The 18,354-nt window shown below is 39.8% G+C and overlaps 1 protein-coding gene and 1 non-coding gene across 2 annotated transcripts in view; both read left to right on the plus strand.

Annotated features, from left to right (window-relative positions):
• The window catches only part of Ext2 (exostosin glycosyltransferase 2), a 139,729-nt gene that overhangs the window by 59,117 nt on the left and 62,258 nt on the right, over window positions 1–18,354 (plus strand). The window contains exon 8 of the mRNA XM_055600055.1: window positions 2,445–2,576. Coding sequence (XP_055456030.1) covers window positions 2,445–2,576 — 132 coding nt within the window. The remainder of the gene's footprint in view (window positions 1–2,444; window positions 2,577–18,354) is intronic.
• LOC129675469 (U6 spliceosomal RNA) lies at window positions 4,265–4,371 on the plus strand. Its single transcript, XR_008719941.1, has one exon. It is a non-coding gene; the product is annotated as a U6 spliceosomal RNA (small nuclear RNA).

Below are 18,354 nucleotides of genomic sequence, written 5' to 3' on the forward strand. Positions count from 1 at the left end.
TTACAGCTGGCATCACAGTTGCCTGGCTTTTTACGTGGGTGCTGGGGCTCTAAACTCAGCCCTTACCATTACACAGCAAGTGCTTTCCTCACTGACTCTTCTCCTCAGGACCCTGGTTGGATAGTTTATAGTCTTAAGCTGGCCCAGCCTTGTCCCTCTCAGAGTTTCTTATGTGTAAATGTTGGGAATTTCACTGTTCTTATACTATGAAATCTGTATGTTTTACTTGCTCAATGGTATCTGGTTAAATGCCTAATTGTGATCTTATTGGTCTGATCTATTCCTGCATGACTAACTGTTCCCCTGTACAGTCACTGGGAGGGTTTATATGGCAGCCAGTTTCCCCCATTTTCAAATTTCTAGGATAGCTAGAAAGGTGGCTCATATATTCTTGGAGATGAGGTAACATAGTAAGCATTTATGTTTGCTCTGGAAAGAGGACATCATCTGCACGACTGAAACCCTGTCTCTGTGGACAGGTAGCTGACAGAGAGGCCTGGAGGGGCTGTGACTTACCATGCCTTCTGAGCTCTTACCATCAAGGTCCTGCAGAGGCAATTAAGCCTGGGAAGCACACTCACTGTCAGGCTGAGACACTTGAGCTGTGATTGTTGGCAGAGCTTGCTTCCTCTCTTAAGTGAACTACAGTTTGTGGGCAGGGGGATGATTAGAGACATCTTGAGTTAGATGCTGTGCTCCACAGCTGGCCTTTGGCCAGAATTCAGGTGCACATATGCACACACAGGTAGAGAGAGTGACAGAGGCAGACACTTGACATCTTCCTCTGGCCTCTGCCTGGCACCTGCACCCCCTCTCCAACACCATATGCACATGCCTGCCACACACACAGAACAGACAAGCAAATGTTTTTAAGAGCAATGAAAAGCTTAGAAAATATGATGGAGAGAAAGGAAAAAAAAACTGAAAAAATATTCCTTCTGAAATGACTCTTCATATTGACCACATTTCAGAAAGACAAGCACCAAGAGAAAGCCCAGCAGACAGGAGGGGGAAGGAAAGGCTATATTTATACAGTTTTATACAGGAACTATAACAGTTCAAATGGGATGAGACCTTCCTTGAGAAGCGTACTTTTCTCAAGCTCACACAGCCAGACTTGCATTCTTCTGTGCCTGCAAAAGAAAATCAGTAACTTTAAGCCTAGCACTGAGAATGCTAAAACAGGAGGATTGCAAGTTTGGCCTACACAGTGAAATGTTGCCTCCGGTAAAATAAAAGTAATGCCAGGTGACCCGTGCCTATAACTCTAGCTTTTGGGAGGCTGAAACAGGAAGTCTGTGATTTCTAGGCCAGTTTGGGCTACATAATGAGACATTGTCTCAAATGAACAAACAAAATTAATAAATAAACCTTGGCACACTACTCACAAAAACCTACCCCAGTTGTGTCTTTGGATTCTTTTAAACCCTTTCAAGGAGGAAAAGTAATGTCAAATTTGCATTAAATTCTTCAAGAAATAGGAAAAATGAGAGAACACTTTTCAGTTCATTTTGTGAGGCCAGCCACATCCTGATTCCAGAAAACAACTTAGGTGTTTTAAGTGGCACCAAATAAGTCCATGACAAGAGAATAAATGTATGTGATGCCATTTGCATGGAATTCAAGAATGAGCAAGAGAAATCTGAGTGGCGGTGCCTTTAAAAGAGTGAGATGCTGACTGGTTGTAGCATGGGATATCTGGGGTACTAGAATGTTCCCTGTCTTACCAGAGCTGTCCTTAAGAGCACGCATAGACATTCATTCACTGGCGCACAGAAAACATATTCCTGTAAGTTATATCTAATGTTTTTGTCCATTTTTGTGTGTGGTATGCGTGTGTGCATGTAAATTTGTATGTGTGTGAGTGCACGCATGTGCACATATGAAGGCCCATGGTTGATATGAAGAATCATCCTTCATTGCTTTTTTACTATATTCTTTGAGACAGGGTCTCTCAATCGGAACTCAGAGCTCACTGATATGACCAGTCTTGGTAGCCAGTTTGCTCTGGGGGATCTCTTTCTGAACCTGGGTTTATGTTGGGTCACCATGCCCACCCAGCATTTACATATGTTCTGGGGATCAAACTCAGGTCCTCATGCTTACATGGCAGGTGCTTCAAGCATCAGGCTCTCTCTTTAGGCTTCTACATATCTTTTTAAAAAGCCTTTAGACCTGGCCTGATATGACACGTAGTACTTGTAGTACTTTTATCATCATAGGCTCCTCTTCTATTACACGGACTCTGTGTATACTCCCCTGGCTCCTATTCTATTCTGACAGCCTTCAATAAAGACATTCCTCTGACAGAGTGGGTATGGCAGCAGGGAAGAGCCGTCAGCCTGGGAATAAAGGAATCAACTAGCCCTAGTGTTGGCTGTGACAGGGTGTCTCATTCTCCCACATCTCATGTGCTCACCTCCAGCGTGTCGTTTTCTTTGTAGGCACGATGGTTCTGGGAGGCATACTTCCGGTCCATTAAAGCCATCGCCCTGGCCACCCTGCAGATCATCAATGACAGGATCTATCCATATGCAGCCATCTCGTATGAAGAGTGGAATGACCCTCCCACTGTGGTAAGTGGGTTCACATGCTGATCACATGAGCCATCAGGATGGGAACATAGGCAACTGAGGAAAAAGGCTTTTAAAGGCCAACTGTCTCAGATGGGCTAGCTTTTTAAACTTGCAGCCCGATAAGGGCAGCTTGGTTTGGCAGGTGTGACTAAAGTAAAAGGACCAGGAGCAGCAGCAGCTTCCAGTTCATTCTCCACACACTTGGGAAGAATCTGAATTCTGATGGTCAGGGTGAGTGACACATGGGTCTTGTAAGCTCAAGACTTCCTGATGGCATTGGCACTGAGCACCTAGAACTCTGGAACAGGTTCTGTCAAGAGCTTAATGGTGGGCTTGTTTGGACAGCCTCCTATTCAGGAGATGGGATGGAGTGCTTGACATCTGTTACTTAAGTTGACATTCCCAAGGCCCTGTGAGCAAAGCAGTTGTAAGCAAAAGTGATGAAGTGGCCTTCAGGATTACGAGTCCCTTGCTCAAGAGCAGCTTAGGGCTTGGTGTTTCCAGGAGGGAGGGGTGGTGTTCAGATGCGTGAAGGAGGTACAGGTGCATGTATCATTGTGAGGACCATGACAGTGGTTTACAGGTACACCTTCTTTCTCAGTGAAAATGCCAAGTGCACTGGAGTGGCATTCCTAACTCCTAACTCCTCTCAGGCACACCTGGTCTGAGGCTTTCACATGGGAGCAAACACTTTTTCACACTCTGTCCCATTGATTACCCCATGTCAACTGGGTTGGCCTTCTGTATCTAGGCTGCATGCTGTCACACAGTTGATCATATCAGATCATCATCTTTTTTCCTTGCCTGATCTCGTCCCTTCCTTCCCTCCCTCTTTCATTCATTTTCATGCGGGGACTGGGTGGTTGGCACTCTATCAGGGAAAGACGATAGCGCCTACCCTCTAAGAAGCTGGCCGGGATCCAGAAAGCCAGCAAGTGTTCGAACACTGATGTGTAAGCCCTGCAGTAGAACATGCTCAGGACCATAAGGCCATTAGTTACAATGACCTCTCTTCCCAGAAAAGTGCAAACACGTGTACAGCAAACCCATGCGTAGAGCGAACACATGCTTGTTGAGGTGACGTCTTCTGCCTATTTTCTTTTTGGACCTGTTGCCAGAGGTGACCTTGTAGAATAATTATAAAATTTAACAGCACAAATAAGGCCATAGTACGTGTACTTCTCTACCATGCCCTTTCCACTTCAGCAAGAGATAGTTATTTTTCACCAGAAATAGTTCTGTAGGATGACTGTGTACTGTCCCACTGTTTGCATATAACTTATGTCATAGGCCTATTAATTATACTCCAAACAATGGGATGAAAGCTACTTTCTTTCCTTTTTATTTTCTAACAGGAATAAATACATACTTTAAATACATTTCTTAATAAATGTGTGACTAATGTACAAGATCAGAAATTGCTTAATCCTCCCCTTCCTTTTTTTGAGACAAGGACTCATGTAACCCAAGCTAGCCTTGAACTTCTGATCCTGCCTCCACCTCACATGTTCTAGACTACAGGTGTGTGTTTGTGTTATGCCTGGTTTGTGTTATGCTGGGGGACACACCCTGTGCTCTGAGCAAGCTAGGCAAGCACACTGCCAAACTCAGCCTAAGACAACACACGTTGTTTTAAGATAACATACATTGTTCATTAGTGACAGATTATTCTTTCAAGTACAGTTTCCGTGCTAGCTTTGGCAGCACATGAACTAAAACTGGAATATTACAGAGAAGGTTATTGTGGCCCCTGGTCAGGGATAACACACAAACTTGAGGTATTCCATTATCTGTTGCTAAAGTCAGCTTGCCTCTTAAAATGACAGCAGGGACTATAAATCCAAGTGAAGACAACTTACCAGGATGACTCATGTAAAAGAAAATCAAAGAAAAAGCAAAAACAAGAAGAAGAGTGGAAGGATAAAAGTGGGAACACAGATGCACAAATATAGCACAGGAAATCACAAGGGCACTTGACACACACTGTGTGTCACTGTGGCACCCACATATACTCACCACTGTCCAGACTAGAAACCAAAAGTAACCGCAGAGCTCAAAGTCCAAAAAAATGTTTTGAGTACTACTTCTAAAAAAGATATGTGACATTTAAGACTTAGATGAATGGATGACTAGAGTAAGGAATCGTTTCAGGCTCTAGACTAGAAATAGCAATGTGGATGAATTAATAATTTGGACAATAAATTTCAAAACATGGATGAAAAGTACGTAAGAAAAATGGGATGGATAAAAGGCAAGCAGAAATATGAAAATTAAAAAGAAAAAGACTGGTGGAAAGCATCAGTAATAGTCAATATTTTCAAGAGACCAAACCTAAGAGTCCATGGCATAGGTGGAATTGAGATAAAGCCTAGAGCTTACACAGTTTATTCAATGAAATCGTAGCAGGCAGTTCCCAAAACCTCGGAGGAGTGGACATCCAAACTCAAGCATGTAAAACTTCCAGTAGACGTGGTCACAGAAGACCCTCTTCATGATGTGGCACAGTCACATCTCAAAAAGGCAAAGCAAAGGAACAACTGTTGTAGCTGGTAAAGGAAAATGCCAACACATATACAGAAGCAGAGATGTCAGAGAGGCATCTGCTCTTGCGCTGGCAAGATGGCTCAGCTTAGAAGGTCAAGCTTGACAACCAGAGTTCAGTCCTCAGAGCCCACACAATGGGAGGTGAGGACCAGATCCCACTGTTTGTCCCACACATGTAATATGTACACATACACACACATCTACCCACCCCCGATAAGAAATAAATAAATGAAAAGGGGTTTTTAAATTTTAAACAATAGTGTCAGATCTCTTATCAACAACCCTAAAAGCCAGTGAAGCAAGAAACAATGTATTTCAGTCCCTGAAAGAAAAACTGTCAATGGACAATATCCAGGAAAGTTATCCCTTAGAATTGATATGATTTAAGGACATTTTTTAGATGTGCACTCACTGAGACAATTCATGATGAACCAGCCAACACTGTAGCAGATACTGGAAGGACTCTACAGAGGAAGAAGGCAGCACTTCCAGGAGAGTACAAAAGGAGTACATATCTTAGGGGAGGAACAGATGAACAAAGGAGAGCTAAGAAGGACTTTATTATGTCCAACACAGTGAACCTGTAAACCCTAATAGTAAGAAAGGAGGAAAAAAGAATTGCCAATAATTCAACCAGCCAGAGAAACAACCAAGTAACAGGCCCCTCTCAGTAACCTTACTTGCAATTGGTCTTACTCACTGATTAAAAGGTGCAAACTAGGTGACTAGATTAAAATCTAGCATCCAACTATGTATTGTCTCCAAGATATCTATCCTACTGGCACAGACATTAGAAAATTGAAAATCAGGGGAAGGAAATCCATCTACTGAGCAAATGGAAACCATGAAACAGCTGGTGTAGCAATTCTGATATCAGATAAAATAGACTCCAGAAGTATTCAGGAAAGATAAATTCATTACATATTTAAAAAGGGAACAGCTTATAAAGGTTACATGGCAATTGTTAATATTTGTATATTGAGCATTGGGGATTCCCAATTTCATGACTACTAAAGTTAATGAAAGGTCATTTAAGTCCTGATGTGGTAATGCTGGGGGGACTTCAGAACTCCATTTTTATCTTTAGTCAGGCCTTCCAGACAGCAGAAGCTAATCCATACAGTTGACCAATTGGATGTAGCAAACATGTACAGACCATTCTATCCAACAGATAGATAACAGAATAGACAGACATTCTCAGCAGCGCATAGAGCCTTCTCTACAATCAGCCACTTAGGTGTCACTGAGCAAGCCTTTACAAATGCAAAGAGCTGAAACAATTCCTTCTATCCTCTTAGACCCCAGAATATGATTAGAAATCAATAAGAGAAATCACAGAGAATACACAAATACTTGCAGACTCTTTAGTTAACTATACTCCTTAGTTAACAGTGAAGTTATTGAAGTCAGGGAGGGACTTTAACATGCCTACACTCTGATGAAAATGATGGCACAGCCTACCAAACTTCTGTGATATAAAGGGAGCCATTAGTGCTCAAGTTTTAAAAAAGAACTCAATGGGCTGGTATGATAGTTCATCAGTTAAGAGCACTTCCAAAGGAGCCAGTTCAATTGCTGGCACCTACACAATGGCTCACAACCTTCTGTAACTCCAATCTCAGGGGATCTGATACCCTCTTCTGGTTTCCATAGGCACCAGGCATACACCTAATACACATGCACACAGGCAAAACACCCACACACATGAACAGATGAACAAGATTGACAAAGCCCTGACCTACCCAACCAGAAGAAAGAGAAGACCACATTGATAAAATTAGAAATGAAAGCTGAAACGTTACAACAGAATTTGGTGAAATATGGAGAATCATTAGGGAAGATTGTGGAATATTTTCAAAAAGCTGAAAAATCTGGAAATAGTGGCTAGATTCCTAAATATATATCACCTACCAAAATTAAATAATATAAGAATATAAAGACAATTTTGACAGTAAGAAACAACGCCACTGAAGCAGTAATAAAAAGTCTTCCTACAAAGAAAAGACCAGGACTGGACGGGTTCACTGCTGAATTCTACCAAACCTTTCAGGAAGAGCTCACCCAGTACTTGAGCTTTGCCACCAAATCAAAGGGAAGGAACACTGCCAGCAATCCTGTGGAGCCAGTGTCATCCTGATACCAAACCAGATAAGAACACAACAAAACCATAGACCAACTTCTACAATGAGCACAGATACAATAGTCTTCAACAAAATATTTACAAATCAAACCCAAGAGGACATTAAGATCATGTATCACAGTGAAATTGGTTTCATCCCCAGTATGCAAATTTAGTTCAGGACAGGAATCACATGATCTTTTCAGTGATTTCATCTTTTCAAAATGGCTTCATGATGAAAGTCCTGAAGGAACTAGGGCTAGAAAGAAATTTTCTCAACATAGTAAAGGCTTTTTAAGGCAAATATAGAGCCAACGTTATGCTAAATGGGGAAATATTGGGAGTATTTCCTGAAACCTGGAATGAGATAGGGGTGCTCACACTTCACTCATATTCAATATAACTAAAGCAATAAGACATGAAAAGCATATGAAAAGCACACAAGTAGGAAATAAAGAAGTCAAACTGTTCCCATTTGCAGATGCTATGATCCTATTTACAAGACTCTATGGACACATAAGAAAACTCTTAGGTCAGATAAATATTTTCAACAAAGTGGCAGGGCTTGAAATCAACAAAGAAAAATGAAAAGCTTTTCTATGTTTCAATAGCTAACTTCCCAAGGAGGAAATCAGGAAAAACATTTCTTTTACAATAGTATCAGTTAATAAATAAGTGAACAAATAAACTTGGGGGAGTATCCTAGCCATGGAGGTGAAAGACATCTGTAATACAACCTGAGGACACGGAAGGAAAAAAATGGCACTAGACAATGAAAATGCCTTCAATGCTCATGGATTGAAATAATTAACATTAGAGTAATCTATAGTCTATGTAATCCCCATAAAAATTCCAATGATGGTCTCCACACAACTAGGAAAAAAGATCCTAAAATTGACAAAGACCACCGATAGCCAAAGGAATCCTAAACACAAAGAATGGTGCCAGACCTATTACATGTAGTACTTGAGTTCCAGTGATACCATTGAGTCATGGTGAAAAGGACTGGCACAAGAAACAGGCACATGGACTAATGGAATAGAATAAATGACCAGAAATAAATCCATAGTCACCTATTTTTTGACAAAGGTGTCAAAACCTCTCATTGCATAAAAGACAGCCTCTTTAGCAAATGGTGCTGGAGATACAGAGAGACACGGGACCTCAAGGATACTGGAACAGGAGGAGGAAGCTGGTGAGAGGAAGAAGGTGAAGCCTGAAGAGGGCTGGGCCACAGAACATCCATACTTTAAATGAGGTGTCATTGTTCTCCGAAGATGATAAGAAATCACTGTAGCATTAATGGAGTAAGAATACACTTGGGATCAACCTATGTGTGGCACCAGTTGTTAGGATTGATATGCATGGTCATGGGACAGCATTGGAGACAACTTGAGGACACGGGAGAAAGTTAGTAGAGGACAGAGTGGAGCCATGTCTGGGGAGATTGATTGTTCTCTCTGGTGAGCCAGTGCTGTAGTGTGTCATTTACTCTGAGGGGCTTTCTCAGTCTGGCTCCAGTCTGCTTTCCTAGCCCTCTCTCCTGCTTACTGTCAGGAGTTCTAGGTTATGGCCCCCAGTTACTTCCTTCCAGCATGCCTATCTATTGCTCCTCTCTAGCCCCACTATGTCTTTCTTCGGGATCAGTTCCTCTTCCCAGGGACCTGAACACATGTCCTTCCTCTGCCACAAGCCTTGCAAACCCCAACTCAGGAAGCAGATTTTTTTCCTCCTCATGAACTCTGAAGGTGTGGAATCTTTTTCTTCCCGTGGCTTAACACACATGGAAGTATAATTTCCTGTGAGGTTTTAAACAGCTGCAGCACTCACATGCTAGAGTGATAGCCATTATTTTGGTCACCCCCCACATACCACCTGCTTAGAAGGTAGGGGAAGTGATAGATGCCCTCTGTACAGTCTCACAAAACATAATGCCTGCAGCCTGTGCTAGTCACATAATTACTGAGTTGTGTAAACAAGTGAGGACTGGGCTTCACACTGCCAGTAAAGTCCTGTGGGAGCCTCCTCTGTGTAGAATCATAGCTTCTGCCCTAGCATATGGTGCAGGTTTGAACTGAAGATTCTCATGTGTGTTCCTCTGCAGAATGCAGGCAAGTGCTGTGAGGGTACTCAGGCAGACTGTCTGGGAAACAAGGGACTTCACCCTGTGTGTTTATCTAAAGCTCTAAGAATATATAATTGGAGTTTCAGTTCTCTTTTGCAGGTATAGAGTAAGAGAAAAATGCAAAACTGTAGTTTTAGAATGGATACACTCGGAGTTTAAGATAGAAGGGTCAAAGTGAGGAACTCAGCTCGATAAAGAACACGAGTATGAAAGGCATAAATCTATGTGTACATCCAGAAATGCATCTGATATTTTTCATTTGGTTCTTTCTTAACTACGTTTTCGGGGCGCTTTGGTGTTTATCACATCTCTAGTCAGTCAGGTGACGAGATTCCTGATTTATAGCCCAGGGCTGCTCACTCCTGCGTCTTCAGTGGAAGCAGCAGGCGGGAGGTTGGACAGCAGTGATTCATGTATAGTTGGCTTCTCCCTCCCCTCAGGAATATTTAACTGACTCTAGATGAGATTACTCTGAGCCCGGCCTGCAGGGGAGTCTATCCTCTAGGTTCCAGCAAATTTACAATGTCAGACACCCGAGGTGGGAGTAGGTGTGGATGGTGTCAGTAAATCAAGGATGCTCTGGGCTGCTCAAAGGTGTGCTGCTGGCCGCCCGCCTGCTCTGTGCATGCTCAGACAGGGGAATGAGAGGTGAAAGCCATATTTTGGACAGATACAGCTGTCTTCATTTAATATAGAAATGGCTATGGCTTATGTGTGACATACAGTGAGGGCTGGACTCCTAGAGTATTCATCACCAGCTGCTTTACTGTTCTAATCGATAGGGTAAGGCCGGTTACAGTGTGTTCCACTCTCACGGCCTGCGAGGGATTGCCACAGTGAGCGGTGAGTACTGCTTGGAAGCAGCATGTCTGCCTAGGTTAGAGACTGTGCTTGGGGAAGGACTTCTCACTGAGCTCAAGCTGCTTAAGAGGCAAATAGGGATGGGGAGAGAGAGAGTTCAGACAGTAAAGTGAGAACCTGGGTACAACCTCCAAACCCTCGTGAAAAAGCCAGGGATGGTGGTACACGCCTGTATAATCCAAGAGCTAGGGTTGGACTCCTGGCCTCCACACAAATGTGCATACATGTATACCCCACCACCATGCACATTTCCTAATGTTGTTGCTGATTAAAACTTGAAAAAAAAGTCTAACCAATATATATGTCAAACCAAAAATATGTCTAACACACACATACACACACACACACAGAGAGAGAGAGAGAGTTGTTTCTAAAAAGAATGTGGGGTGGGGGTTGGGCTGGAGAGATGGCTCAGTGGTTAAGAACACTGGCTGTGCTTTCAGAGGTCCTGAGTTCAATACCTAGAATTCACATGTGGCTCACAACCATCTCTAACTGTAGTCCTATGGCATCCAATGCCTCTAGTATGCAGATATGCATGCAGACAAAACACCCATATGCATAAAAATACACACATATATTCATATGCACACATATTATTTATTTATTCTTATTTACTATTTATTATTATTTATTATTAAATAAATCAAAGAATGTGTGTTTTTTTTCGTGAACTTTCTTAGCCTATCGCAGGACTTCTTATAACTTCTACCTTTTCTGTTTTCCTACCCATTGACCTGTCTTTCTCTTTGCACCTGCCAGCCAGACCTTGTCATCTCCCTAAATCCCTGCCTCCTGCCTCACTATCCCATTACTAGGCTGTCCAAGGCAGCCAGGCTTTCTCCAGACATCATCTTGGCTCAAACCTAGAAACACATATAGAAAGCTAGATGAAACTCATTTCTAAAATTAGTTAATAACTACTATCATGAGAGAAAATTTATATCTAATAATCTTAAAGGTTTTTTGTTTTCCTCTGTCCCATACCAGGTGGCTCTTCTGATATGAGACAGAGATTTTGAATTTTCCTTAAACAAACATGTAAATGTTTAGAGAATAAGAGAGCCATGCTCCAACCCCAAAGCCAGCTTTAATTATTAATTGAATTCTAATTGAATTTTTAATTGAATTGGGACCACATAAAGACTTTGACATTTTTATCTGTATAGGGCAGAAGAGACAAGGTGGAAGTGGGCAATACCACTTGGCCAAATTACTCTCTTCCTTGTCACATTTTCTGTTGACAATTTATCCTTTTTCTTCAGATGTTTCATATGTCCAGTCATCTCTAGATTCCTTGGTTAGATGCTTTTATTCTCCTGGGAAGACAAAAACAAAACCCTCCCCCAACCCTAATTCTGGGGAGTTTCCTTTTGGTGGTGTGTGTCTTTCCTAGGGCAAAATGTTTTTTGGCAATATTATCTCTCAATTGAAATTTTAAAAAAGTTCTTTTGAAAATATGAAATTAAATATCCCCTGAGATGTGCATTAGTGTGGAGGTATCATATCCCTTGGAATTGGTGTTACAGACAGTTGTGAGCCGACATGTGAGTGCTAGGAATTGAACCCAGGTCCTTTGGAAGAACAGACAGTGCTCATAACCACTGAGCCATCTCTTCAGCCCCCTTAGCTTTTATAAGTGGCTTTTAAAATTAAGTCATTGTAATTCCTTTGTACCTGCCTCTCTCTCCCAAGAGTTCAGATCAAAGGCATGTATGCCTTCCAGGCGCTGGGATTAAAGGTGTGAAACATCACACCTGCATCTAAGGTTTGGTCTACTTGGAACTTGATCTGTATCAGGTTGGCCTTGAACTCAGAGACCTGCATGCTTCTGTCTCCTGAGTGTTGGGATTAAAGGCTTATGCCTCTCAAGTGTTGGGTGTAAAGGTGTGAACCACCACCATCTTAGAATTTAGAGAGCAACTAATTTATATGGAGCTGCCTGTGTCAGCTAGGATTAAAGACATGGGCTACCACTACCCTGCTCAAATTTTTTATCTTAGCTTCAAATTGTTAAATTTTAAATCTCCTGTGTTTTTGTTTAATACTACACAACAAAATATCCTTTTTATTTAAGAAGAAAACTCTAGTCTTTATACGTTAGTTTGAACTGAATTACCAAGCTATCTTAAGAACTATGGCCTCTCTTTATTCAGGAGATCTCCCTTGTTGGAATCTAATATTTATGGTATCCATAGCCTTTCTTCTCCTGTGGAAATACATATTCTGGCTTCCATTCTGAGGTCAACACATCTTTAAAATATATAGGCTTATTTAATTCAGCATTGTTTTTCTATTATTTAATATCTCTCTATAGCTGTTGTTTCTTTTCTGTTAGCATTTAAAAGATTTAAAGTTAATAAAACACTGTGTATTCTATCTCTGGGATTCTTTATTATCCCTTTCTCTTTATTAATCATGTCTTTTAAAGTGTGATTAGATCTTTCAATAACTGCTTGTCCTGTAGGATTATTTGGTATTCCTGTAATATGCATTATGTTGCGATATGCAAAAAAAAAACTTGATTTTACTAGAGACATATGCTGGAGCATTGTCAGTCTTATTTGTACAGGTAGCCCCATAATAGCCATAACTTCTAATAAATGTATAATTACAGAATCAGCCTTTTCAGAACTTAAAGCAGTTGCCTGCTGGAATCCTGAATATATATATATGGTATGATGTATATACTTTAATTTTCCAAACCCTGCAAAAGGAAACACATCCATTTGCCAAATTTTATTTCTTTGGCTATCTTTTGGGTTACTTTCTGCAGGTGATGGAGTTTGATTATACAAAACACAAGTAGGACATTGCCTTGTAATTTCCTTAGCTAGTTGGCAAATGACAGAAAAATCTTTCTTCAAACCTTTGCTATTAACATGGTGTTTCTTAAGAAATTCTGAGACTTTTTAGCACATTTCCTATTAACAGCTGATCAATTTCATCTTTACCTTTTGCTAGGGGCCTTGGTAGACCTGTATGAGATCTGATATATGTTACATATAATGGATGATTTCTATTTCTGGTTACTTGTTTTAATTGAATAAATAGCCAAGTCAATTCTGAATCATCCAGAATAAGCTCAGCAGTTTCAATATGTAAAACTCTTTCTGCATAATGAGAGTCAGTAATTATATTAAGAGAATTAGAAAAGTCACATAATACCATAAAAATGGCATACAACTCTGATTTTTGAACTGAATCATAAGGGCTCTGAACCACTTCACTTATTTTTCCTGACTTATAACTTGTATTTCCTTATTTATTTGTATCAATATAAAATGTAGGTGCTCTAGAAATTGGTGTCCCTTTTACTGTACAAGGGAAAATCCCATTAGTTCTTTTTATAAATCGAAGTCTCTTGCTTTTGGGATATTTGTTATTTCCCAAAAAACTACTGTATGCTCTTTGCCAATCTTCATTTTCTGCTCATGAGGCAATTTCAGCATTAGTAAAAGGTACTTCAGTTTCTGCCGGGTTTATTCCTGCTAATTGATGAAGTCTTATTTTTCCTTTCAGAATCAAATTAGAAATCTTTTCTACATAGGTCTTTAATGTTTTACTCTGTTTATGTGCTTAAAATATCAATTCTAAGATACTATCTTCTGCATAAGAATTCCCATGGGAGAATGAGTAGAAGGCAAAATAACCAAAATACAATCTAGCTTTGGAGCCAAATGATCCACATGTGCATTCTGTAGTTTCTTTTCTACCGGAGCCAATTCTCTCTCAGCCTCAACTAATAATTTTCTTCGATTATTTAAATCCTTATCACCTTGTAAGATTTGAAATAAATTACTAAGCTAATCCAGTTGTGGGCCATAGCCAGTTAATATCTCCCAGCAATTTTTGAAAATCATTAAGAGTTTGTAATTGATCTCTCCTGATTTGTACTTTCTGTGGTCAAATTTTCTGTAAACATCTTATATCCTAGATAACTGATAGAATATCCTCTTTCTGTTTTTTTCAGGAACAATTTGTAATCCCCAGCAAGGCAAAATTTTCTTTACTTCATCAAACATTTTTCTAAGGTATCTGCATCTGAATCAGCCAGTAAAATATCATTCATATAATGGTAAATTTTAGTTTGAGGAAACTGTTCATGTGTTATTTCTAATGGCTATTGTACAAAATATTGGCATAAGGTAGGACTGTTTAACCTCCCTTGTGTTAAGACCTTCTAATGAGAACTCTTTAGTAGGACTATTATTATTATAAGTTGGCACTGAGAAAGCAAACTTTTCCCTATCATGCTCATGCAAAGGGATTGTGAAAAAAAAAAGAAAAAAAAAAGAAACAAACAGTCTTTTAAATCAGTTACTGTCAAAGGCCATGACTTAGGTAATAAAGGAGACAATGGGATTCTAGGCTGTAAAGAGCCCATTGTCTGAATCATTTTATTTATGTCTCTTAAAATCTGTTAATGTCCTCAATTTTTCTGATTTCTTTTTTATAACACAGGGGAATTCCATGGACTGGTAGATTCCTCAATGTGTTGAGCGTTTAGCTGCTTCTGTACTACTTGTTCTAGTACCTTTAATTTTTTTTTTTTTTTCATAGGCCATTGATCTACCCATACAGGCTTGTCAGCCATTTTAAAGTTAGGGCAGTTGGTACCTTAGAAAAGACCAGCACCTATCGTGTTCTGCTTATGGGCAACCAGGATAGTCTGTGACCCCTCAATAATACTTTTTAATATTTTTCTCAAAAGCATTCTTTATTTTATAGTTTGTTTCTGAGATCAGAGGGATGTTAATCTGTGTTTTTCCATTCCTGTAACAAATCATGTCCCCATAAAATCATGGCTATATTAGTCTCAAATAGCTTTAATTTTCCTATTTGTTCTTCCTCAGGTTTTTCCCAAAGTCAAGGGGTTACCTTACCTATCCCTTGTTGATCTGCACTCCTTAGTTCAATGCCTGCGTTCTTTTTGGATTATCTCTAGAAAAACTGTAGTTAATGGAAAAGCCTTGCCTACAGTCCTTTTTCAAATGGCCATGCTTACCACATGGCCATTTCGATTCCTGTTATTTGAAGGAACATTTCAACCATTCTATTTTACCAATAAAGACTCAGGAGCCTGATGCTGGGGTGAAAACCTGCTAGCTCAGAGAGGCAGAAAGTAAGCAGCTAACCTTCCTTCTCAGCTCAGGTCTGGTTGGCAAAAACCCAAAAGGCTCACTAACTCAGCTGACAGCCCAGGAGCAAAAGGCCAAAACAAAACAAAACAAAAAACCCAAGGCCAAAGGCTTGCTAGCTCAAAGCCCCAAAAGCCATGGAGCTGAGGAGCTGAAGTATAAGCTAAAGCCAGAACTTGAACTAAGTGCCTTTTCTTCTTTTTCTCTGTGTCTTAAATACCCCCTCAACTCAAAGTCCTTCCTACTCTTTAATCTCTGTCAACTGGTTTCTAGCTCCACCTCTTAACCTAAGGTTAACTTTATTAGATCCGTTATACAGAGAGTTCTTATATTAAAGATGTGTGCTAGGGCTGGTTGAACCACACCATAATCACCTGTTTACAAGAAACAGAAAGTTCTTGGATTAAAAGTGTGTGAGAGGTCTCAACCACACCAAAGAAACAGGGTTTTACAGTTCACAGTTTGGGGGATCATGATGGGATCAAATGTCCTACAAAAGATTCCTAATTTTTTTTAGAAATTACTTCTCCTATGAGATTAGCATCATAAACATGAGATATAATATCAGCCATAACTCTAATCCATTACTCTATTGGTGCTGATCTTGCCTTTAAAGGTCTTATCACCCTTTGGAATTTTGAGTTCACATTTTCAAAAGCAAAAGTTTCAGTTAGTGCTTTTCTGCTTAAGGAGTCTGATACAATTCTATTTATAGCTGAAGTCAATCTTTGCAAAAAATCAGTAAAGGCTTCTTTTGGGCCTTGTATACTTTTAGTAAATGACTCAGACTTCTTTCCTGATTCTTCAACCTTATCCTAAGCATTTAAAGCTGCTAAATAACATAGTGCCAAGGTATGATCATCAAATTCAAACTGCTTTTATAAATCAGCATATTGACCTTCACCTAGCAATTGATCCTGGGAAATATCAGTACCTCTGTCCTGATTTCATTGTTCTATTACCTTTGCTTCTTCTTTCTACCATGATTGCCATTGTAACTAAGGATCATGTTCCAAATTTGCTGTTGTCATATCTTTCCAGTCTTGGGGTATAATCTTGTTCTGAGCTGACCATGAATTTCACATCTTCGTAACATAGGTTGATGCATACCATAGGAGATGACTGATTCCTTAATCTCCTCAAATCCAATGTCTATAGGATTCCTTTTAAATTCCATATAACCATTTAAATTCCGTATAGCCTATCATCTTCTTGTAGGTTGTATATAATAACTGGATATACTAAGGCTGGTTTTCTAGCAACCTTAGGCTGCCCCCTTCCAGTTTCATTATGCTATGGTATGGTAGGTTCTAGTGTAAATTCCTCTGTCTGTGTCTGAGAATTTTCTTTATTCTCATTTATAGGTCTTTCTAAAGCTTATCTAAATCCTTTTGTCTGTGTCAGAGTATTTTTATTCTCATTTGTAAGTCTAATTTTCCTTCTAAGGCTTATATCTTATCAATGCACTTTTCACACTTTTATTTTTCCTGTTTCTCCAAAGGTTTTTTTCTTAGAGCAAGTACAGAAAGCCATATTGACTATTAAGAATAAATTTAAAAACAATAAAATGATATTAATCATAATTGGTATTGAACTAATTTCAGTTATGTTATTTAGCTTTTCATTTAATGCTTCTATTAAATCCTGTGTACAGAAAATTTTTGTATTAAAAGTGTGTGCTAGAGCGGGGTGAATCACACTATAATCATCTGTTTACAATGAACAGAAAGTTCTTGGAATAAAAGTGTGTGATAGGGCTCACACCAAACAAGAAACAGGGTTTTACAGTTCACAGTTTTGGGGTTCACAGTAGGATCAAATATCCTGCAACAAGATCCCTTGGCCTTTAGGGGCCATGGCCAGGCTTTCTCTGGCTCTGCCTCAGCAATCCCAGCATATAGTTTCAAGGTTCTCCAAAGTAATATTTGAATGAGATTTTCTCATAACCAGGTTATTATAGTTGTAGATTAGAAACAAATGGCCACATTGCTCCTGCCAGAAATTGACACTTGATTTTTATCCCAGCCCCCCTTTTCTCTCTCTGCAATATTTATTTATTTTATGATATAAAAAATTTTATTGTTTTACACATGCATTCAAGTAGTCACATAAAAACTGGAGCCTGTCCCCAGGGCAGCTGCTTTCAACGACTCCCACTCTCCTCTTGTTGCCTTCCTTCTTCCATACAAAATGCTCATAATGAAATTATTAAATTATTACCTAAGAGACATCTCTTCCACTTTGTCCAAATTGACGCTTTTTCCCCATTCTTTCTGTTTTCCGTGTGGGGTGTGTATGTTGTTTCTGTTGTTTGTTTTTGTTTTTGTTTTTAGCTGTGCATCTGACATGCACTGATGTGTCATCACTTTTCATTAAAATGGTTTTTACCTTATGCATAATTGGGGCTCTGGATAGTACTTAAGATTCCCTATTTTCCAGGGAATTAATAGCTACTGTTTTCTTTCTGCTTTGCTTCATTCTATTGTAGATGGTTTTCTCTAACCGCTCTGGTTAAGACAGTAATATGGTCAGCTCAGGTAAAGTCCAGGCTTCTTTGGTTCTGGAGCCTTAGGATCTCTGTTTATCCTGATCTTCTGCCATTCTGGAATTCTCTTTCCTCTCTGCATTGTGATGTTTCTTGTTCCAGGGCCTAACATCTTCCTTTTTCCGATTTCTTCCTTCCAAAAGAGGCAGCACCTGAGAGAGGAGGTGGGGAGAAAGGGAGGAGAGAGAGAGAGAGAGAGAGAGAGAGAGAGAGAGAGCATGCACCTCAGGTATCTGGAAATGTTCTTAGTTCCCGTGTGATCAGTGGTTGCACTCAAAATTGTGGAGGTGGCAGATTTTATCCAGAACTTTTAAATCACTGCTCTGTTGTCTCTTGGTCTTCCCATGTAATATCTGAAAGAGAAACATGTTTGTTCTTGGCTTTTAACATTACTCTACACACACACACACACACACACACACACACACACACACACACACACA

Source organism: Psammomys obesus, unplaced genomic scaffold, assembly GCF_907164565.1.
Source record: "Psammomys obesus unplaced genomic scaffold, mPsaObe1.curated_primary_1811, whole genome shotgun sequence".
NCBI lineage: Eukaryota > Metazoa > Chordata > Mammalia > Rodentia > Muridae > Psammomys > Psammomys obesus.